At 24.5% G+C, this 22,827-nt stretch overlaps 6 protein-coding genes across 8 annotated transcripts in view; 3 read left to right on the top strand and 3 right to left on the bottom strand.

Moving 5' to 3' along the window:
* The first annotated feature begins 80 nt into the window (after positions 1–80).
* Positions 81–4,062, top strand: ZC3H3 (zinc finger CCCH domain-containing protein 3). The gene is made up of 7 exons (XM_015333631.2): positions 81–355; positions 431–1,514; positions 1,645–1,733; positions 1,814–1,994; positions 2,076–2,234; positions 2,382–2,577; positions 2,824–4,062. Exons 1-7 carry the CDS (start codon positions 319–321, stop codon positions 3,334–3,336), a joined length of 2,259 nt encoding a protein of 752 aa, XP_015189117.2. The 5' UTR covers positions 81–318; the 3' UTR covers positions 3,337–4,062.
* Positions 4,063–4,573: 511 nt separating this feature from the next.
* Positions 4,574–6,283, bottom strand: LOC107073144 (LETM1 domain-containing protein 1). The gene is made up of 3 exons (XM_015333636.2): positions 5,184–6,283; positions 4,962–5,111; positions 4,574–4,780 (listed from the first exon to the last, which is right to left on the bottom strand). The coding sequence occupies exons 1-3, from the start codon at positions 5,901–5,903 to the stop codon at positions 4,598–4,600; spliced, it is 1,053 nt and encodes a 350-aa protein (XP_015189122.2). The 5' UTR covers positions 5,904–6,283; the 3' UTR covers positions 4,574–4,597.
* Positions 6,284–6,478: 195 nt separating this feature from the next.
* Positions 6,479–8,799, top strand: LOC107073135 (KIF-binding protein). Its single transcript, XM_015333624.2, has one exon. The coding sequence runs from the start codon at positions 6,806–6,808 to the stop codon at positions 8,645–8,647; it is 1,842 nt and encodes a 613-aa protein (XP_015189110.2). The 5' UTR covers positions 6,479–6,805; the 3' UTR covers positions 8,648–8,799.
* Positions 8,800–9,134: 335 nt separating this feature from the next.
* RpL14 (ribosomal protein L14) lies at positions 9,135–10,455 on the bottom strand. The gene is made up of 4 exons (XM_015333625.2): positions 10,390–10,455; positions 9,949–10,050; positions 9,499–9,693; positions 9,135–9,412 (listed from the first exon to the last, which is right to left on the bottom strand). The coding sequence occupies exons 1-4, from the start codon at positions 10,390–10,392 to the stop codon at positions 9,239–9,241; spliced, it is 474 nt and encodes a 157-aa protein (XP_015189111.1). The 5' UTR covers positions 10,393–10,455; the 3' UTR covers positions 9,135–9,238.
* A 176-nt stretch (positions 10,456–10,631) lies between these two features.
* Surf1 (surfeit locus protein 1) lies at positions 10,632–13,098 on the top strand. Of its 2 annotated transcripts, XM_089171556.1 has the most exons (7): positions 10,632–10,908; positions 11,000–11,121; positions 11,224–11,415; positions 11,551–11,715; positions 11,789–12,025; positions 12,152–12,223; positions 12,452–13,098. In XM_089171556.1, the coding sequence occupies exons 1-5, from the start codon at positions 10,696–10,698 to the stop codon at positions 12,003–12,005; spliced, it is 909 nt and encodes a 302-aa protein (XP_089027682.1). In that variant the 5' UTR covers positions 10,632–10,695; the 3' UTR covers positions 12,006–12,025; positions 12,152–12,223; positions 12,452–13,098. The 2 variants fall into 2 exon arrangements, with proteins under 2 accessions (XP_089027682.1, XP_089027681.1); XM_089171555.1 differs by having other exon boundaries at positions 10,633–10,908; positions 11,789–12,223.
* Positions 12,666–22,827, bottom strand: part of Gs2 (glutamine synthetase 2) — a 20,413-nt gene continuing 10,251 nt past the window's right edge. For both annotated transcript variants that reach the window (XM_015333615.2, XM_015333617.2), the window contains exons 2-3: positions 14,718–14,908; positions 12,666–14,145 (exon numbers count right to left, since the gene is read on the bottom strand). In XM_015333615.2, the coding sequence (XP_015189101.1) occupies positions 13,220–14,145; positions 14,718–14,901 (1,110 nt within the window). In that variant the 5' untranslated portion in view covers positions 14,902–14,908 and the 3' untranslated portion in view covers positions 12,666–13,219. The remainder of the gene's footprint in view (positions 14,146–14,717; positions 14,909–22,827) is intronic.

Below are 22,827 nucleotides of genomic sequence, written 5' to 3'. Positions count from 1 at the left end.
TTCTTCTTTTCTTTTGTTCTTGTTCTTTTTCTTTCCATTCAAATCGAAAATTTGAAAATTCTGATTGGTTCGTATTTCGTTTTGTAAATTCTGATTATAAGAAGATATTAATCTCACGTCATCGTCTTTCTTCATTTTTTTTTTCCGTGGTCTATGATACGTTCGCTTTCACGAGTGAAAGTTTTCTCAGATCATTCCAGCACGTTCTCTTTGTATTCATGTGAAACATTGAAAATCTTGTGCCGTGTTTTATTACAAAAATTAAATACGAAAATATATATAATCAACCAGTGATAAGTGAATTTTATTTTTCTTACGATGGGTGATAATCGTCGACAATTTAATTATATAGACTGTAAATAGTTAAATAATCATTATTTGATATATTTTTTTTCTAAACAGATGATTACAAGGTCATATATCATTTCAGGTGTGACAAAAGAATTACGAAGCAGATCATTTAGAGATGTGCCTCCAAGTGATATAGTCAATACAATTGGTTATAAACTAAATAATAATGCAAAAAAACTTGAAATGAATACAAATACATTTCCTGAATCGAGAAATACTAATACATTGATGAATCAAAATTCAAATAATTCAATACAATCAAAACCTTCCATAATGGCCTACAACAATGTTTACGTTAATCCATATTTCAAACCACAAAATCCTGTGGTACATATCAATCCAAATATGCATATAAAACCATTAATACATGTTAACCCTAAAATGGTTCAAAATGTTACTACTAGTACAAATAATAATACAATTAACAATACTTCAACTACCATGAATTATCCTCAAGAAAATTTAACTCAAATGGATTTAAAAAAATTAAAACTACATGCTGCTGGTGTTGTTGCTGCTGCTACTGCTAAACTACCATCAATACACGTAAATCCAAAAATAATGAACAGTATTAACAATTCAAATGTAACTACAGAAAATAATTATAAATGTGATGGTGTTACATCGTCCAATAATAAAAAATGTTTTATTCGTACGGATGTTAAAAAATCTGTTTACGTAAATCCAAAATTAATGTCGAAATTATCATCAAGCAAGGAATCCAAAACAACAACAATTGAAAAGAAAGATACAATTCCTAATTTGAATCAACCATCATGTTCAAGATTAAAATTTGTTAGAAAAATTGACAATACAAAGACACCTGTTAAAAAACTTAATAACATGTCTAATATATTAGTATTGTCAAAAAGAAAATTAATAAGAGCTAAACGCACAATGAAAGAAAATACTGTAATGTCTCCGTTAAATGGTCCGAACAAAGTCAAAAGACCATCTCTAACAAAGAAGATTAAAACTACCACAGTACAAAGTACAAATAATGTAACAAACAATAATGCATTACAATCAACGATTAACAATGTTAACAATTTATCAAAGATAAATAATGGTAAAAGAAAAATCAATCAATACAAGATTGATAGAACTGTAAAAGCTTTAACTGAACCTAATCAAAATGAAGTTCCTCCAGTAAAAAAATCTAAGTAGATATATATACATACATATATATATATATATATATTTAATTTTGTACAAATATAAATTGAATGTAATATTAATTTTTTATTTTAATATATATTACTTTGATTAAAATCTTTCTTCTTATATTTTTAGATATGATTTGATGGAATTAGTTACAATTGGAGGAATAGTATACAAATCGTCGAGAAATCAATTAGTTCGAAGAAGTTACTCATTAAAAAGTAATTCATTCAATTTTTCTTATCTTTATATACATTAATCATATAATTATATTATATAATTATGAATTTTATTCTTTTAGAAAAACTTACAGCAAATACTAAACGTGATAAATTTATAATTGCGACCAATGGTAAAAAACTTTGTAGACTCAAATTATCATCCAAAGATACACCGAACAAAAAAAATGTTCATCAAACGAATGAATCGAAATTGTCCAGTGTGAGCAATAATTTCAAAACAACTTATAAGAAAAATATTAGGTACGTATAGTTATTTACATCCTCATATAATGCTATTATTATAACTGTATGTATATTCATTATTTTTCTTTTTATTTACAGTAATAAAGTTAAACAAAGGAGCATACAAATTTTGCGCAACAAAATGCGAAAAAATAATCAACCGTGTTTGTTCTTCCAACGATTTGGATATTGTGCCAATGAAAAGAAGGGAACCTGTTCGAAACTTCATGACAAAAAACAGATCTCAGTTTGTAAAAAGTATATCGTTATTTTTTATTTATAAGGGGCGTAATTGAAAAAAAAAAAAAACAAAAAAACAAAACATTATTTCTATTTATGTTTAATTATTAAATGAATGTGAAAAATTGTACTTTTATATATGCTTTCCAAAAAAAATATGTGTAGATTTCTACAAGGAAAATGCATGTTGGATTCATGTCCACTTTCCCATGACGTTGGACCAGAAAAAATGCCAACCTGCAAATATTTTCTAGAAGCTTGTTGTTTAAGAGATCAATGTCCATATCGTCATGTCAAAGTTTCATCCAGTACACCCATTTGCATAGAATTTCTTCAAGGGTATTGTTCCAAGGGAAATGAGGTAATGTAATGAATTTCTTTTTATACTCTTTATCATCTTTTATAATTAATTAAATTATATTTTTTTTTCATAATATTAAATAACTGTACTAATTAACACGTTCACTAATAATAATAATAATAATAATAATAATAATAATAATAATTCTTTCATCATAGTATGAACGTGTTGAGTATAGTTTATAAATAATGGTATAAACTTTTTCTTTATGTAATCACTTTAGATTAGTTCATATTTTCTATACAGTGTAAGCTGCAGCATGAACATCTTTGTCCCGAATATAGCAAGACAGGTAACTGCAATAAAGGTAAGAAATGTCCGTATCCTCATAAACCAATAACATCTACTGCCCGACAAATTAAAAAATATATCCAAAAGAAGCCTAAGACAATTAATAATCAAAATGAATCTAACATTAAAATGAAGAATAACACAGAACAATTGATCATGACGAATCATGAATGTTGTAAATTAAGATATTACGAGAATACTGATCAAATTAGTACTGATCTTAATACTAAAAGAGATAATATTATTAAACAAATACAACTTATGAAAAATGTTGCATTAGCTGAACAATCAGATGAAGTATCTGTAAAAGAGGAATTAACAGCTAACAATAATGTTACTGAACAACAACAACAACAACAACAACAACAATCAAGTATATCGGAAAATGAATCGACAAATTGTTTAGAAAATACATTACCGAAAAGATTGCCACTTGGTGTTTTACCAGCTTTTATTCCTATTAATTAAAAAAAAGAAAAACAAGAAGTATGATTGATATTATAAAAGTCATCATAATTTTGTGTGTTTTTTTTTGTTTTTTTTTTTTAAATTTTATTCATGCATATATGTGCATGCATTTTTGTTTTTGATTTTGATATTCATATGCTGGACAATATTTCATTTATCTTATTATTAATAATATGCGTTATTATTGAACTTTTTTGTTCTTAGAACAAATTTTTCGACGTTTTATTTTATTATTTTTATTATATTTTTTTTCTTTTTCTTTTTCTTTTTCTTTAAAATCGCATTAATACATTAAATTTATTTGTCATTCATTTATATTACATTAATATTAACAAGTACATCATTTTGCGGATTTTATATCTTACACGTAAACTATTATTATTATTATTATTATTATTATTATTATTATATAATTGTGTACTTATTTTTACGTATTCATTTTTCTCCCCTTTCTGTGAATTTTTTTAAATGATAAGCAAATAACACTAATATTATTCTACATTGCTTATTAATATATTTTACTAAGTTTATTTTTATTTTTATTTTATTCTTTTATTTAAATTATTATTATTATTATTATTATTCCACGATAAACAAAACAAAAACAAAAACAAATTAAATCATATATGGTAAAACTATAACTGCAATTAAATCAATTTGCAATAAACGACAATTTTCATTGACTATAAAAAAAAAAAAAAAAAAAAAAAAAAAAAACAAATCAAATGTTCATTGACCTAAAGTACAAACATGTAAAATATTGCTCTTTAGAATCAGAAGAATTTAAAACATTTCAAACAACATTTTCATTCTATATAATTCATACAATAATATTTACAACTGATGATTATATTCATTTATTATTTTGCATTTAATTCTTCTTCAGAGTGTTATTTTTCAATTGTACATTTTTTTTTTTTTCAATTTCATAAATAAGTCGGGCAATTCATGTTTGGTCTTTATGAGAATAAACTATATTACATATTATATTATATTATATTATATTTATTCTTCCATATTATTTTTTTTTTATTATTCCCCCCCCCCTCTAACTATTAGACTTATATACGAAGTATAAAAAAATTATATTTTGTAAAATGTATAAGATATACCTGTAAATAAAGTATGTATATTTGTTAATAAAGATTTTACCTTTTAATAATAATCAATGTGGTATTATTTTCTTCATTCATTCTCTTTCTATTAAATTTAAATAAATATTCAGATAATAACGTAATTATTAATCGCATAAAGTATTATTTTATTTATTATACAAAAGCTTTAAATTATTAATATGATTATAAGCTAATAAAATTGGACCATGCAATAATAATGACAAAGTAGAATTATCAACTGACGTTGACAATAATATCCATTGTTCCAGCCAATCTTTCATACTTTCTGTCGACATATTTACAGAATTTAATCCTCTGAAAGATACCGCCTGTAAATATATCAATATTAAATTAAATTCAATGAAATATACAAGGTTTCTCTTATAACTGGTATTAAAAACAAGCCAAGTTTGATTATGCATGAAAGACTAAGTCTCAAAGATGTAGAATAGTATTTTTCATATAAGAGACTTTGTTTATAAAAAAAACAATTCATTTTTATTCTCTTACCCAACTCAATGATTCAACAGACATTGTATTTACACCTCCTTCTTTAATGATAGCATCATCCATTCGTTTTATTAACAAAGCCCTTTCTTTCAAACGTTGTTTTCTAAATGGTTTCCACACAGATAATTCATGAATACCAAGCAGCTTATTCTACAATTGACAAATATCAAATATATTTTATTATTTATTAATAAATAATACAAAGTTTATATAATCATTTACCATATGTTTACTTTCAAGAGTATCCAATGAATATGGTGAACTTGCAAATAAAGCTATACAAGATACCATACTTTCAACTGTTGGTTGTCCACCACTACCCAAACATGCAATTATTCCACTCCACTTAGTTTTTAATATTTGATCATTTATATGATTAGCTTTACTTTCCATACAATGAAATAATGGTCTACTGTATTTAAATCTTTGTGAATAATAATAAAGTGTAAAATCAATCTTTTGTTCTGGTGTCCAAAAATGATGGGTCAACATTTGTCGTGGAAAGAAATATGCCAATGGAATGATGGCATAATTTGTAAAAGGTATTAGGGATATTAAAATGACTGGTGCAGCTTTAATTACATCTTTGTGTATTGAATGTGCTAATTGAATTTCATCTCTAGTTAAACTATCTAACCCATCTAAACTATGTTTCTTTAATATGACTAGATAAACTTTTAAATCAGATATATAATTTTGTGTACCATAAACAAACATACGATATAAGCCCATAGTTTTAGGAAAATTCTTACTTAACGTTGCTTCATAACTTTTTATATAATTAACATATTTGTCTAACCAATATTTTTTTAGGTTAGACACTTTTCCTTTCTTATCGTCATTATTTTCTATTTGTGTAACATAACGTTGCATTGAATTATATGAAAAACAAATAGAACTGTGTTTCTCATAAAACAATATCCTTGAAATAGCTTTATGCATGATGATTAACTTATTGTCTTTTTAATTTTTGTAATATATTCAATAAATATATTTTGAGGTTAATAACATTATTGTATTATTTATTCATTAAATATATATTGTCGAGTAAAATTAGAATATTAAAATCATTTGTTTATTAGTTTGTAAATATGACTTATTAGTAATTCATTTTATAATCACACTTATTATATAAAATAAATTATTCTATCCTTGTTGTTATAGATTGATTTAGAATCATGTTTTAATGCCGGTTAATAAATAAATCAAATCAATAAAGAAATCTAATATCTCATCTGATAATTTTCAACACAATATTTTTTAACTTAACAATTTATAAATATTATGTAATAACTTATAACATTATACAATATATGCAAAAAAAAATAAAATAAAAGAATATAAATAAATTTGATTTAAATATAAAATAATTATGATTGGTAGAAATTGTTTTGACAAGTTTCTATTCGTTTTTACTACACCACTAGCAACATTGATTAAGCTATAGCAACGTTCTGATTGGTCATTGATAAAATCTAGTTTTATTATTGGTTTTTGACGTAAGAGAGAACAATCACGTGACTTGATTCTTGAAAACAAATGTAATGAGTCAAATTAAAGACATATATATATATAAACATATGCACATAAATTGCATTGATATTACAAAGTATTAAAACAATAATACGTTTTGTTATCACAGAAGAAAAATTGAAGAAGAGGGGATTCTGTATATTGATGTTTATTGCAACTTATACCTAACCTGTATTATTTACCTTGACAGTGATGTGATTACGAATGATCTTTTGCTATCAATATAATCAAAACAATAATTAAACAACGAAAAACAAAAACAAAAAATACAAAACATTTGTAAAAAGAAAAAAAATTAAATAAATATTAAAATGTTGTACGAAGAATTAAATGCAAATTTTCCATTGATAATGGACAAATTTGCCAAAGTCAAAGAATTGTTGGATGAACATAATAAATTAAATTTGGAACGTGAACCATATAAATTAAAATATGCAGCTATAGAATTACTCAAAGAAATAGAATTAGATTTAAATAATAGGCTAAATAATGAACCGGAAGAGAAAGACAATGACATGTTGACCATATTACTTGCTACTGCTCATTTAAAGACAGGTTTACTTAATGCCGATACAGAAGAATTAAAAGCTGCAGAAGAACAGTTTATGAAATGCATTGATTTACTTAGAGGTAGAGAATTGGAGCCTAAAAGTATTGTCCTAGTTATAGCAGCACTTAATCATTTAGGTATCATTTGGTCTCAATGGAGTCAACCAGAAAAGGCTAAAACATTTCTTGACAGAGCTAAACAAATTTACAAAGATTATACAGATCAACCAAATCCCGAAGAACCTATTGATTTGATATCAAGCTTTGATATCGTTGATACCAAAGAAGGTTTGAGTTTCAAACAAGTATTAGATAAGTTAAATATTTTAACATTGTATTATCTTGCCCAAGTATATGGTGCATTGAAAAATCATCACAAATCTGCAGTATATTGTCATATAACATTGCGCATGCAATTGGAACAAAATGAAATAACGAATGATTTAGATTACATTGAATGGGCACTTAACGCAGCTACCTTGTCACAATGTTTTTTAACAAATGAAGGATTTACTCAAGCGAGGCATCATTTGGCAGCTGCATATTACATACTTGAAAAATATGAACAAATAATGAAAGATAAAGAAAGTGAAATGGACAGTGAAGTAGCTGCTGCTGAACATGAACGTTTCAAGCACAGAAGTGCCGATGTTGCTAGATGCTGGGCTAAATATGGAATATTATTACTAAGTTCATCGATAAATCGTCTCGTTAAAAAAGTAGAAAGTGAAGAAACTGATTCTAATGATACCGAAGACAGTAGTCAATTGGATTCTAAAGGAGAAAAAGATTCAGAAAAAGATACGGAAAAATCTTACGATGATCTCAAATTTGATAGTCTAATGGATGATATTAAACCAATTGTCAATCAAATAACAGACGCTTATTTATTAGATTTTGATGATGCTAAACCTGTATTTTTAAATGTTCAAAAATGGTTAGATCTAGCGAAAACGTATTACACTCTTGAAAATCATGCATCAGATTATGTTGAAATTATACGAGATTTGTCAAGTGCTTATAAATATTTGTCATTTTTCGAAGAGAATGAAGATCGTCAAGCAAAAATGCACAAACGTAGAATAGATATTTTAGAAGCTACTGTTAAAGAATTAAATCCGCAATATTATAAAAATGTATGTAGACGAATTTGGATAGAATTAAGTACAACTTATTCTGATATATTGGATATTAAATTGGATCGTTTACGAGCAAACAATGACAGAGCTGAGCCTCAAGCATTAAACAAAATTAATAATTTGGCTAAAAGTGCCATTAAAAGTTATCAATTTTTCTTAGATTCATTGGACAGTAATACTACTGATGGAAGGAACATAACATTTCCTGCTGATTTAGAACAACCTGCATTAAGTGCATATTTTCTGATGGGTGGATTGTACAATAAAATGATTACATTTGATAAATCAGTACAATTGGTTAATACTCAAAATAGTTTAAATGCTTACAGATTTATAATTGATTATTGTGAAACTCATCCTGAGGCTGCTGAAATGATGAAAGAAGAATTTAATTTATGCAAAGAGATAGTTAATTTACTTCCCGTTAAAATTAATAAATTAAGATTAGAATTGATGGACAAATAGATGATGATTCGAAATATTTGACGTATTATGATAATTATTAAAAATAAACAATAATTCTCTATGCAATTCTATGCAATTTTATGCAATCAACAATCTCTAGAATGTTGCATTTGATTTTATAACATTTATGTATATTAAATACACAATTTTATTTTATTTAATGCAATGAATAATCTCTTTGCTTATATAAACTTTTTGTGAAATATGTTTTGTAACAAAATGGGGACAAGAAAAAACACTATTATATGTAATTTTTCAATGTAATATTTACCACAACGATTTTTTGCTACTGTAAACAACAACACACCTATGATTGATGTTTTATATATATTATAAAAGTTATAAGAAAATAAATATATAAATATTAATCTAAAAAGTAACTAAACAAAGTTTGTTCAAGATTATTCTTTTTTATGAAAATATTTTTCTTCAGATGAATATTCTAATTTAACTATTTGTTTGATCTCATAACTATAATTATTAATAATGACGATAATTATTATTTTTTATTAATTGTGAGGTATGTAAATATACATTGAAAAGATCAGCTGTTAATACGACAAAATGTATTTTTTATTTCATAAAATAATATTACTTCTTTTCTACTTTTTTGGTTGCTTTTTTACTAGCACCACCAGCAGTTGTTGTCTTCTTGGCTTTCTTAGCTTTCTTTTTTAACGTAAAGAAAGCATTTGTTTTCAATTTGTTTCTTATTTGTCTAGCTTTCCTTAATTTGAAACGATCAAAGTCGCTAAGCTCGGCACGCTACATTAAACAAAGTTTGAAAATTGATTATTACAAATATGAGATTTCATATTCATTATATTTATTTTAATAAACAACAATTGTACCTTCTTTTTAGCAGCTACTTTTCTAGCCCACATAGTATCTTTCCATAGTTCATCTATTTTACCATTTTCCCATGCTTTACGTACAACTCTTGTGGAACCAGTATAAGGAAAACGTAAACGGAATTTAGTAAGATGGAGTTCATTTAACCTCATCTGACCACGAGGTACATTTGCTGCTGGTCCATCGACCAAAACCTGTTAACATTATGATCATTAAAAGAATTTACATTGGAATTGTGTATTAATGTTAATATATATATATTTATAAATATATTTTGTCAGATTATAAAATTAACATCAGCTAAATGTCAGCCGGCAATTCCTATCAAGATAATTGGTTCATCATTTTGTAACAATAAAAATGTTAACTAGTAGTCAAATTATCTACCAGTAATTTCATTTGTAATATGATCTATTTATATTAATAATATAATAAGAAATTATTTATACCCGATTTTGATCGATAACATCAACAATAGCGACGAGTTTGCCCTGGTATGGGCCATCGCTAACGTAAGCAACCCTTCCTGACTCCACAAACCTTTGGAACGGCTACAAAAATATTATTTTATTATTTTCTATTGAAAATAATCAATTTAATATTAATTAATTAACATTTACATATACATATATATATATATATATATATAAAGTATAATTTAATCAAGATTGTATTATAAATTACGAATAACATGTGCTTAGCGCTATTTGATTTTAAGGTTATGTTAACTAACGCTATGCATATGTCGCATCGTTTAATCAAATTAATATAAAATAATGAATTTCATTTAAAATACATAACAATATAAATAAATAAAACTTAAATTTAATATTCTTACGGTATTTTTACACAACTTATATCGACGAAGTATGCAGCCACAATGCACTTACCATGATTAACCGGAAGCAAAAGAATTTGTACAGGATACAACTCGTATAACACTGAACGAATCAATATCAAGACTGTAACTTCTAACATGAAAATAACACTATTTTTAGTTTTTCAGTCTTACCAATATAAAGACGAAAAAAATGAGAAATTTTCTCACTACTAGGATTCTATTAACATTTCAAAAAAAAACATTTTGATTTAATAATAAAATTGTTCATATTATATTATTATTTCAATAAAAGTTGAACATAACCTATGTAAATGAGTGTTTAAAGTAAAACATTATTAAAGAGAAATAAATAATAATGAATTTAACGTTAATTAGAAATTTATCTAATTTAGCTTGTAAAACGTTAATATATAATAACTGTCAATATAAAAATAATAATAGATTATTATTATTATGTGATAATATTAAAATACATTTAATAAAAAGATCAAAAACAACTCATAAAACTTTAAGTGAAGTCAGACAAAATACTAAAAAACCTAAAAGTCCTTATAGAAATTTATTATTGGTAAGTAATTTTAATGAAATATATTATAATTAAGAACATAAAAAAAAAACAAAAAAAATATGAATTTACTTGAAATACAATTTATTTTTAGATTGTACCAATTTCAACGTTTCTTCTTGGTACATGGCAATTGCAAAGACGTCAATGGAAATTAAAATTAATAGAAGATTTAGAAAGACAAATAACTGCAGATCCTATTGATTTAATAGAAAAGTAATTATAACATTCTTATAAACAATATATATATATATGTTTTGTTTATTAAAAAAAAAAACATTGATCAATATGAAAATGTTGCATTGAATTTTTTTTCAGTGTAAATCAATTGGATACTTTGGAATATCGTACTGTCAAAGTAAAAGGTCAATATTTATATGAAAAAGAATTCCTTATTGGACCTAGAGCTGCAATTTATCACAATAATAATACAGACGTGGGCAATTTATTTGGTACAAGAAATACCAATGGATGGAATGTTATAACACCATTTAAGGTAGAAAATCAAGAGTATGTATATATTTAAATTTATAAAAAAGATATTATTTTTTAATACACCATTCTTTTTAAAATATATATATATATATATATATATATATATATATATATATATATATATATATATATATTATTAATTATTTATAGTCTAACAATTTTAATCAATCGTGGTTGGATACCTGAAAAATCAAAAAGATTACCACGTAGTCAAATTGAAGGTATCGTTGAAATTAATGGTGTTGTAAGAAAACAAGAAAATCGACCACCATTTAATACTTCAAATATTCCAGAAAAAGGTTTATGGTATTACAGGTAAATTGTTATTTTTATTATTGAAGAAAAGTAATTGTGTATCATCATATCATAAGTAAATTGTAAATTTTAGGGATATCAAAACTATGGCTAAGGTAGCTGGTACTTCACCAATATTTTTAGATTTATGGTCTAAGGTAGATCCACCTGATGGTCCTATTAGTTGTCAGACAACAGTTTCAATAAGAAATGAACATTTTTCTTATATGATTACTTGGTACACATTATCATTATGTACTTTAGCTATGTGGTACAAAGGTTCTAAGAAAATGGTACCAATTTCTTTTTAAAATTAACACAACATTGAAAGGTATTGAATAATAGTATATAATCTGTATATAAATAAAAAAAATAAATCTAATTAACGTAGTATTCTTTTGTTTATCATAGGATAACTGTTTATAATGAAATCAAACTTTTTTGTTCTATTTTACAGTGTCCATCTTCTTCGTATGATATAAGCTTTCACTTTGTATTATAATAATAAGATATTATACAATTTTATTAGGTGAGTTGATATATATATATGTAATTGTATACTTTTGTATTATAATTTATATATATATATAATAGTATGGGGTATATATAATTCATTAGATAATTAATTTAACAAAATATTTCTTTTCATCATCTTAATTCTAATTAATCAAATAAATTATTCATCTAACTTATTAATCATAGATTTATTTATTTATTTATTTAATAACGCAACAGGTATGTTATTCCCATTTTTTAGGAAGGATATTAATTGCTCCCAGAAACTTCATTTCTTTGTATTATAACAACAACAACAACAGCGATAATAATTATTCATTATCAGCAAAATTTGCTAACAACGATCATAGTATATATTTATAATAGTACATTAACGAATGAGCATAGAAAATATCTTTATATATATATATATATATATATGAAAATATACAATATACAAATTACATATTAATATATAGAGGTGTGTACATTTTTCTTTATTCATTATAATTATAATAATAATAATAATAATAATGATAATAATAATAATAAAATAGAGCGATATATTATTATTTAATAATTAAACGACGATAAACGAACGCAAGACCATCCATTTGTAAAAATGTCGATGTAATAATAATTTGGACAAAAGGAACACTTTGATAGCCCATTTATCGTCATCTAAATTTAATTATACTATGCGGCAGGTAGCCCAGCACAGACCCTCCCCTTTCAATGAGATATGAATTATTGATGTAATATTATGAAAAAGGCATCAAACTTAACTTTCGTCATACCAATGATTAACCCATTGGCACAACATTCTTTAAATAACAGTTATTGTTTATTTGTATTTTATTTTCCCAGATCTTTTGTTTTTTTTTTTTCAGAATTCTATATATACTACAATCTACAAAAAAAAGAAAAAAAAAATCATTTAATAACCGGGGCCCAAAGTGCAGGTATGTTCTCTAACATCTACATAATAGTAGAAGTTTTCAAAGTGTGTATCAAAAAATACTCTGCTTGTTTACTCGTTGAGAATGCAAGTGCGTACAAGAGCATTGGTCACAGCATAAGGATCACAATTACTGCTTGGTCTTCTATCCTCTAGGTAACCTTTCTTATCTTCAGCTACACCACGAGGTATACGAATACTGACTGTACGATTAGCTACGCCAGCGCTGAAATCGTGAATACTACTGGTTTCGCATTTGCCGGTCAATCTACGTTCATTATCCTTTCCTCCACGTGGATCGTAAGCTTGGATATGCCTAAGGTGTTGTTTACTAAGCTTATCAATAGCTTTTTCTATTTCTGCAATACCATTTTCGGCGCGCATCGTTTTAGTTGAGAAATTGGCATGAGCTCCAGCACCATTCCATTGACCCTCGACTGGTTTAGGATCAAAACTGACGATAACACCGTATTCTTCAGCAACGTAATGAAGAAGGAATCTTGCTATCCACAGATCATCGCCAATTTTGATACCACTGCATGGACCAACTTGAAATTCCCATTGGGAGGGCATAACTTCGGCATTGGTACCAGCTATTTTAACACCGGCATAAATACATGCTCTGTAATGAGCCTCAACAATTTCACGAGCTATAACCTTATCAGCACCAACACCGCAATAATATGGACCTTGAGGTCCCGGGAAACCATTTTTAGGCCAACCCAATGGCTTCTTATCGATATCCATTAGAGTATATTCCTGTTCAATACCAAACCATGGTTCTTCGTCTTTAGCAAATTGCATTGCTTGATTGCATAGATAACGTTGATTTGATTTTGTTGGTAATCTATCGCTGGTATAGGTGTCACATAGAACCAACTTATTATTACCACGACGGAATGGATCATTGTAAATTGCTACAGGAGAAAGATAAATATCGCTGTTGATTCCTTCTGCTTGATACGTCGAGCTACCATCATAAGTCCACTCTGGTATATCTACAAAACAAAATGCTTTCATTATTATTTTATTAATCATCTTCTTATACACAATCAAATATCTCAAGAGTTTCTTTATCCTATATATATTTTCTTAAATATATTTCTTTTATCTTATCTTATTTTTCGTAAACAACATCGATACGATGTTTTTCAAATTTCATTCGATTTTAATCTTGTACAATTTGTATTTTCTATTTTTTTTCTTCTTGTAACTCTTATCTTGTTCTTGTTTGTTCTTTTTACATAGATACAATGAGAACTCGTAAAAGATAGTGATTTATCGTTTGGCTACTTATGCGAATTGTTTTCTAATGTTAAGAAGATTGAATGAAAGATTTCAACGCATGTTGCATACACGAATGAGTTAGGTTCATTGTGATTCTATAAATGTCTACGTTTAAGCTTCCTTGGTTTGTATGCAGTCAAGGTTGTAAAAAAAAAAAACAAAAACCAATTCATTAACTCGTATCGCATATTTTATGATTTAGGTGTTAACATTACTTAATTATATATATGTATATTATTAATGTAATATTCTAAATGATTAACATTTGAAAGAAGGTACTAACCAGAAGGATGTTTAGGCACAAAATCCAAAGTACGGGTTTTAGATCTAACATTTTCACCTGTTCCATCGATCCATATGTATCTTACTTGAATTGCATTTTCCGGTTGTGGCAGGTCAAGGTATTTTTGCAATAACGACTTATCTAAAGCCGCATTTGGTGAATCCTTTAATACAGCACGCGACATGGTGGTACTGTAAATATACATATATATGTAGATATCAAAATAATAATAATAAGGTTCATAGTGTAAATTGTTACAGTTATAAATAAGAATATCGAATATATCGATCAAGATTCATTCTATCTAAAGGTTTTGTTTTTTTTTTTATCGAAAGAATGTTAAAGTGGTATCAAGCAGAGCTACGACAATCAAACGTTTTAAATTAATGAAGTATGTCACGTCAATCAATGACGATAAAGTTTATCGATGAAAAATATTAAAAAAAAAAAAAGGAAAAAGAAAAAGAAAACGTAGTAATCGAACATTATTGATTGCTACACCTGTATCAAGAAATAGAAAAAAATACTTTGGCACAGCTGAAACGATCTATCTCTCATTGTAAATTATGTTTTTTATTTTTCTCGTTACAGAGCTGTAAAATACAACGAAACAAAAAGAAAAAAAAATAATGATAAACAACGTTTCGTGTAATTTAAAATAAAATAAAAAAAAGAAGAAAGAAGGAAGAACTATGATTATTTGTTAAAAAAAAAAAACAAAAAAAATTGTTGGAAAATAAAACATTTGTTAGTAGTTGTGTCTGGTTGAAATAACGCAAGACTTGTTGCATTTTCACAACGTGATGATGATGATGATGATGATGATGATGCAGTTGGATGTACGGTGGTTTAGTCAGAGAAACAGAAACAGAGAAGAAGAGGAAGAGGTTTGAAAGAAGAAGAAAGAAAAAAAGAAGAAGAAGAAGAAGAAGAAGAAGTGAAGAAGTTCTTCTTTATTCATCCTTGAGCGTTACGAAAAGATAGGTGCGCCCACGTTTCATGCGTGTACCACGCGATTCGTGCGTGATCATGTTTATATATGTATGTATACGTGTATACTAAACGTTCTTGGTTTAAATTCGAAAAACCAAAATTATACCCTTCGAATAATATCTCACTCGATGAAAATTATTCTATTAAAAAAAACTTGTCTTAATTGTTAAAATATATATATATATATATATAGAAATTATTTAATATTTATTATTTATACAATTGTTATTTTGACTAATTTTAATTATAGAAATTAAATAATATCAATTAAGTGGATTATTATTCGACTAAATTTTAATATTATATTATTTATATAATTGTTATTTTGACTAATTTTAATTAGAGAATTAAATAATATCAATTAAATGATTATTAATTGACTAAATTTTAATATTTATTATTTATATAATTGTTATTTTGACTAATTTTAATTATATAAATTAAATAATATAAATTACTAGATTATAAATCCACTAAATTTTAATATTAGTTATTTATACAATTGTTATTTTGACTAATTTTAATTAGAGAATTAAATAATATCAATTAAATGATTATTAATCGACTAAATTTTAATATTAATTATTTATATAATTGTTATTTTGACTAATTTGAATTATATAAATTAAATAATATAAATAAATTGACTGTTAATCGATTAAATTTTAATATTAATTATTAATACAATTATTATTCGACTAATAGCGCATTTAATAAAATATAAATTAATTTTATAATTCATTATTAATGAATATAATTCAAAATCAATCTTACATGAAATTACATAAAATCAAAATATAAATAAAATAGAACAAATTTTTCCATTCTATCAAATAATTTCCATTTCAATTTGTAAATTCAATTTGTAAACATTGATGGTGATATCGTGTTTAACTATCAAATACTTTTTTTGGGAAAAAGAAGGGAGGGGGGCTGCTGGCTGGGAATATCGAATAAAAAATTTCCACTGGTTAGTTTTGGGGTCTCTAACCGATGCCATAAAAAAAAAAAAGAAAAGAAAAGGAAAGGAAAGGAAAGGAAAGGAAAGGGTTTTTTTTATGGTGTGAAAGAGGGAGGGAGGGAGGGAGACGATCGAAAGAGAGAAAGAAAAAGAGAGCATTGACTTCTTTTGAATACATCAGAAGAATGTTTACGATGAAAATAAAACTACGATGTGCATGTGCATGTGCATGTACACGTGTCTTATGTTTTGTTAGTGTGTTTGTAGTGTAATAGTATATTGTATTGTATGCGTGGGTGTGAGTAAGAGGAACATGTGCATGCACTTGTAAATGTGAGTGGAAAATTTCGGCGTTCTCTCTTCTGTATCATCTCGTGACGAAATAAGACCGAAGAATTAAACAGAAATTCAGTCTATGAGAAAGAGAGAGAGAGAGAGAGATAAAGAAAAACATAATAATAATAATAATAATAATAATCATAATAATAATAATTGTTACAATAACGAATGATTGAGCTTAAGAAATGCTTATTATAACAGAAGCACGAATTATGCAATTACTATCATTAATCGTCAAGTGTCCCTGAGTTGAATTAATAGTTCATTTTTCATCGAAAGAAATATCATTGACACACTACTTTGTTATTAATTAATTAATAAATAATCAATAAGAATAAATTAAATATACATATATATATATAAAGTATGATTAATGATACTTCTTATGAGTTACTGTATTTGTTAAAAATGTTAAAACAGTGTTTAGAAAAAAGAAAAACAAAAAAAATGAAGAAAGATATACAGTAAGGAAATATATTTATTATGATTTTCTTTTGTTTTGTATTGTTTTGTTTGGATCATTGATTTTATTAATTTATTCAAATCTATTCAAATATATTTAAAAATCGTGATGAAAGTATTAACAATAACGACCATGGATCATCATTTATGATGATTAATATCGATTATTCTTAAGACGCATGTTAGTTATAAAAATTCATTTAACAAATATGCTTAACATATTGTTTATCTTTTCTTATCCTTGTATGATTTTTCAAGGAAGGAAAAAGTCATAAGATAAATTTATCTATTTTAATTGTAGTTTTATCTATACTGTTATTATATACGTACGTATGTGTACATGTATATATGCATTAATAAATTGAAGTATTTTATACACACTAACTAATAGCATTGTGTTAGGATATAAATAAAAATTCATATGTTACAAATACAATTCTACGATTAAATGTAATTTGTTATTCGAATTCATGAGATACACATATATGTATATAAATACTGTATAAATACTGTTGTATATATATATAAATATATGTGTATATAAAAATAGCAAGGAGAACTAATTTATTTTAATATATATATAATTATATATAATTATATTTCTTTAAATAGGCATGACCAAATAATGTAATTACATTATTTGTTAATTGAAACGTCTATTTCATTTCATTTATAATTATTCTTTTATCATATAAAGAGAAACGTTTAATGTAATTTCTTTATTTTCGTGAAACTTTACTCTATCTCGCTTTTAACAATTTTAACAAACGATCTGTAATATTAAAAATTACAAGAACAAGAATAGAGAAAATTAAACCAACAAAATGAATTTAAAAAAAAATACTATAAGAAAGATTATTGAACATTAAATATTAAATATGAAATATTAAATAATAATAAAAAAAAAAGACAAAAACACTATTATAGTTTCTTTCAAAATTTGAATTATTTGTATTATATCAAAACGAAAGAATATTTTACTTAATAGAAAAAAATTGATCAGTCAAAGATGATATTTCGTTTATAAGAAGTGAAGAAATAATCTCTACATGTTGTACAAGTTCTGTACAATAAGGTCAGACAAGATCAAAGGTATAATTTACCGGTTTTCAACTTGCTCAGACGGTTCTTATAGAGAAACTTGCAGTAGAAAATAAAAATAAAACTAAAAAAGAAGAAGAAGTAAGAAGAAGAATAAGAAGAAGAGAAAATCATTTTAAAATCGAATCATTCGATATATATCTTTAAGGTCAAGTTCAATAAATTGATTTAGATCAATCTATCTATCAATTGAATAATAATAATAATAATAATAAAAAAAAAAACAAAAATAATCACAAACAAAATGATATATAATCTCATTTTGTTATAAATAAATATCTGTGTTCAATATATTAATCAATATTAACCTTATAAGTGAGATCAACTAAATAATTGATTATTTATTTCACAAGGACTGATGAAGATGATTTGATTTGAACAATTGTGTGTGTATATATATATATGTATAAATATGTTTAACATCATATTACAATCATAAATATAGTCAATGACCTTTTGAATAATCGAATACAGGTGTTTAGAAAATCTTTGTAGTTTACAATTCGTTTCTTCATCCTATTTCTTCTTTTTCTTTTTCTATTATTACGTTCGAAAATTGTGACTCATTTCAAAATAGAAAATATTGACATTGTATTTCTAATTACTTTTTACAATTGTTCACAAATTTCCTTTCTAATTATTATTAATTATTATTATTAATATAATTCATAATTTTTATATTTGTATTTCTATTTATATTTAATATAATTAAATATAATTATATATATATTTATTAATAATGTATTAATATTACATTATAATAATATACATATAGTAATAAAATAATATATATAATAATATTATATTATATAATAAATATATAATATATATTTATAATATATTATAAATATAATTAATATTTTTTTTATATTTATATTTATAATTTATATTTAATAATTTTATTTATAATTTAAATTTAATTTATAATTTAATTTATAATTTATAATTTATATTTATATTTTTAATATAATTAAATATAATTATGGATATATTTATTAATAATGTATTAATATTATATTATAATATTATACATATATAATAATAAAATATTATAATAAATATTAATAATGTATGTATGTGTATATATGTGTAGAGACACGTATTTTACATTAATCTAACTGTAGAAAATATTGTAAGTATTTAAAATACAATGAATAGAGAAATTCAAACGAGGACAACACATTCGTCTCATTCCAAGTGAAAGGGATTTGCTAAACTAATTTGATTGACATTTAAAATAACTCAACCAATTGTTGTTTTAATCACAAATCAAAGGAGAAAGAAAGCAACCTTTTGATTTAATAAATCTCTTTCTCTTTAACTAATGTTCAATTTATTCATTTGTAAGGTTAAACTATTAAAATCATTTCAATTCATTGTAAAACGAAAAGATCAAAGTTTATTAGAGAAAATTCGTATTCATGAGAGTATCTATGAAATATATTGATAATACAATTAGCAAATTAAATTACTAAACAAAGTAAGGGGTTGATTGAGTGAGTGGAACAAGGGGGTGTCTTGAATTTTTACAATTAAAAAAAAAAAAAAAAGAAAAGGAAGAGACCAAACAAAAGGAAAGTTTGAACCAACCTGAAACATTTGCTGACGTTGATCCATTTCTGCTTATGACCGGTTACAACCGATCTTAAAATGATACTACCGTAAATCTTCATGAATATTTTTGAACTCATGTTTTACTTTATCGTTTCTTATTTGTTATTATTAACCCTTTCTATTTATTACAAAACCTGTTTTGTTCTTTCTTCTAATTATTATTTAATGTTAAATGAATGAAACAACCACCAATACTTGCTTGCTGTTTTATGCTTTTTAAGTTTATGATGTGAAAAGAAACAGAAAGAATGAAATATAAATGAAAATGCAATGATGAATAAAAAATATAGAAAAAAAAAAAAATGATAATTAAGAAAGAAGAAGAAGAAGAAGAAGAAGAAGAAGAAGAAGAAGAAGAAGAAAGAAAAAGAAATACAGGATATTAATTTAAACTAATAGAAATAAATATTGTATTTAAGAACTTAGAGAGAGCAACGTACTCTCAACTGACGATGGAAGAGAAAGAGTGATCCTTTTATATGACTACCCCCTCTCTCTAGTATATCTTTCCTTTTCTTTTATTTTCTTATCTTCATCCTTTTCCTTTGATTTAACTTTCAGTAACAGAATCAGGGTTACCATTTTGCTTTTTAAATATATATATATATATATATATATATATATATATATATATATATTCTTGGAATGTTTGACTACTGTCTCTCTCTCTCTCTCTCTGTCTTTCTCATTTGGCAAACTACATTTTTTCTACAAGTTGTTCTAAATATTTCTGTCTCCATTTATTTTTATTTATTTTTTTTTTCAATATATCTCTCTCTCTCTCTTTCTTTCTTTCTTTCTTTTTATTTTATGTTCATCTATTCATGTTAGCTTTTTCATTTGTTTGTTGAATAATTGTTTATTATAAGAATGGATTTAAACTAAAAATCAACTTAAGTTTAAGTCCTGTATGTTCTCAAATGTGTTCAAATCCTTTCATGTTCGTTCAGATCAACCAAAAGTGACCACATAACTTGACGAGAAACCGGTTAGAGTTTAAAAAGTTAGGGTTGAAGTTAAAGTAAGAAAAAAAAAAAGGTTGACAACAGAATATATATACTTAGGTTTCATTATTTTGCAAATAAAGATTATAATTAATAATATATATTATTTAATTATAATATTTAATTATTCTGCAAATAAAGATTATAATTAATAATATATAATATATACTATTAATATATATTATATTATATATTATTATTTAATTAATTATTAATTATTTAATTATATTATATATTATTGTATAATTTATTATATATTATTATTATATATATTATATATATATAATATATTAAATATTATAAATATAAGAGATATATTATTAAATAAATTATATATTTATTATATTATATATTATTTAATGATATAATATATATTTAATTATTTAATTAAAAATAAAATATTGAAGAAATAAGAAATATAAAGCAAATAATTATTCTCATTTTGTTTCTTTATTATTTTGTATCTTTTCCTGTTATCCTTGAACGTGATAAGACGACCTTGACGACGACGACGACGACGACGATGTCGACGAAACATATCTTGCAAACGTTTACGACTTAACTTTCTTTTAACATTGTTTTCTTTTTTTTTTTTTTGTCTTTTGTCTTTTGAAGAACTCGAAATTTGTTGATCAACCGGTATTGAATAAAAAACCAAAAATAAAACTTATAATTTTCATTAAACTTGTATATAACTCGATTAAATAATCCATGTTAAATACGAACACGTGTTTTCTTATCGATAACATCATCGATTAATTATAAATTTATATGTCGGATATTACAATTGTTAATATTACAAAATATAAAAGAAAACAAACTATAATTTCTAGTTAAAAATTATTATTGATATTATTATTATTATTATTATTATTAATTAGATTTATAATGTGTATAATATGAATTGATAATTGTAATTAAATAAGTAATTAAGATAATACGGTTTATAATATAAAACAAAAATTAATAATTAAATTAATTATATTTATTATAATTTAATTAAAACATAATTTAAATGTAAAATAAAAATATATAAATTTAAAATAAATATAAAATAAATATAAAATAAATATAAAATAAATATAAAATAAATATAAAAAAATATAAAATACAAATTGTAAACATAATTTAAATATAAAATAATTATAGAATATATATATATATATATATATTTTATTTTATATTTTAATTGTAACTTTTAATTTATTCTTTACTTTTAATTTTTTATAATTAAAATGATAATAATCATCGTGACTGTAAAATAAAATGAAATTCGTCATAAATCATTGTATTGTGTGTATATATTATTACAATTTTTATATACCTATACCTATATATATATATATAAAGGTTTTTCTATTAATATTATTACATTTAATACGATGGGAGGGATTTTATTCGTGTGCATCATGATGTATATACAAAACTTAAGTAAGTTCTCGCGATAATGGAAGTACAAACTGCGACACGATAAAGCCCGTTCCACTGACCTACACTGGACGAATGGTACTTTCTTGCATATACACAACCATATACCACCTTTCATTAATCCATCCATTTAAGAACTTACAAAAAAAATCCTTGAAAAAATATTCTAATAACAATTAGCTACGATCAAATCATTTAATAGTAATTA

This window comes from Polistes dominula, unplaced genomic scaffold (genome assembly GCF_049000335.1).
Source record: "Polistes dominula isolate Pdom_NZ unplaced genomic scaffold, Pdom_raw_medaka contig_26, whole genome shotgun sequence".
Lineage (NCBI taxonomy): Eukaryota > Metazoa > Arthropoda > Insecta > Hymenoptera > Vespidae > Polistes > Polistes dominula.
This window is presented reverse-complemented; position numbering and strand designations above follow the sequence as displayed.

Excerpts from the sequence above, each read along its gene's own strand:
- ZC3H3 (XM_015333631.2), top strand. The coding sequence starts at position 319 with ATGGGTGATAATCGTCGACAATTTAATTATATAGACT. Across the intron at positions 356-430 it reads ACAATTTAATTATATAGACT|GTGTGACAAAAGAATTACGA; the intron begins GTAAATAGTTAA and ends ATATCATTTCAG. Across the intron at positions 1,734-1,813 it reads AAGAAGTTACTCATTAAAAA|AAAAACTTACAGCAAATACT; the intron begins GTAATTCATTCA and ends TTATTCTTTTAG.
- LOC107073144 (XM_015333636.2), bottom strand. The coding sequence starts at position 5,903 with ATGCATAAAGCTATTTCAAGGATATTGTTTTATGAGAAACACAGTTCT. Across the intron at positions 5,112-5,183 it reads CTCTTGAAAGTAAACATATG|AATAAGCTGCTTGGTATTCA; the intron begins GTAAATGATTAT and ends TGTCAATTGTAG. Across the intron at positions 4,781-4,961 it reads CTGTTGAATCATTGAGTTGG|GCGGTATCTTTCAGAGGATT; the intron begins GTAAGAGAATAA and ends ATATATTTACAG.
- LOC107073135 (XM_015333624.2), top strand. The coding sequence starts at position 6,806 with ATGTTGTACGAAGAATTAAATGCAAATTTTCCATTGATAATGGACAAA.
- RpL14 (XM_015333625.2), bottom strand. Across the intron at positions 9,694-9,948 it reads ATGTTATCGATCAAAATCGG|GTTTTGGTCGATGGACCAGC; the intron begins GTATAAATAATT and ends TAATGTTAACAG. Across the intron at positions 9,413-9,498 it reads AAGTAGCTGCTAAAAAGAAG|CGTGCCGAGCTTAGCGACTT; the intron begins GTACAATTGTTG and ends TGTTTAATGTAG.
- Surf1 (XM_089171556.1), top strand. The coding sequence starts at position 10,696 with ATGAATTTAACGTTAATTAGAAATTTATCTAATTTAGCTTGTAAAACG. Across the intron at positions 11,416-11,550 it reads TTTAAGGTAGAAAATCAAGA|TCTAACAATTTTAATCAATC; the intron begins GTATGTATATAT and ends AATTATTTATAG. Across the intron at positions 11,716-11,788 it reads AAAGGTTTATGGTATTACAG|GGATATCAAAACTATGGCTA; the intron begins GTAAATTGTTAT and ends TGTAAATTTTAG.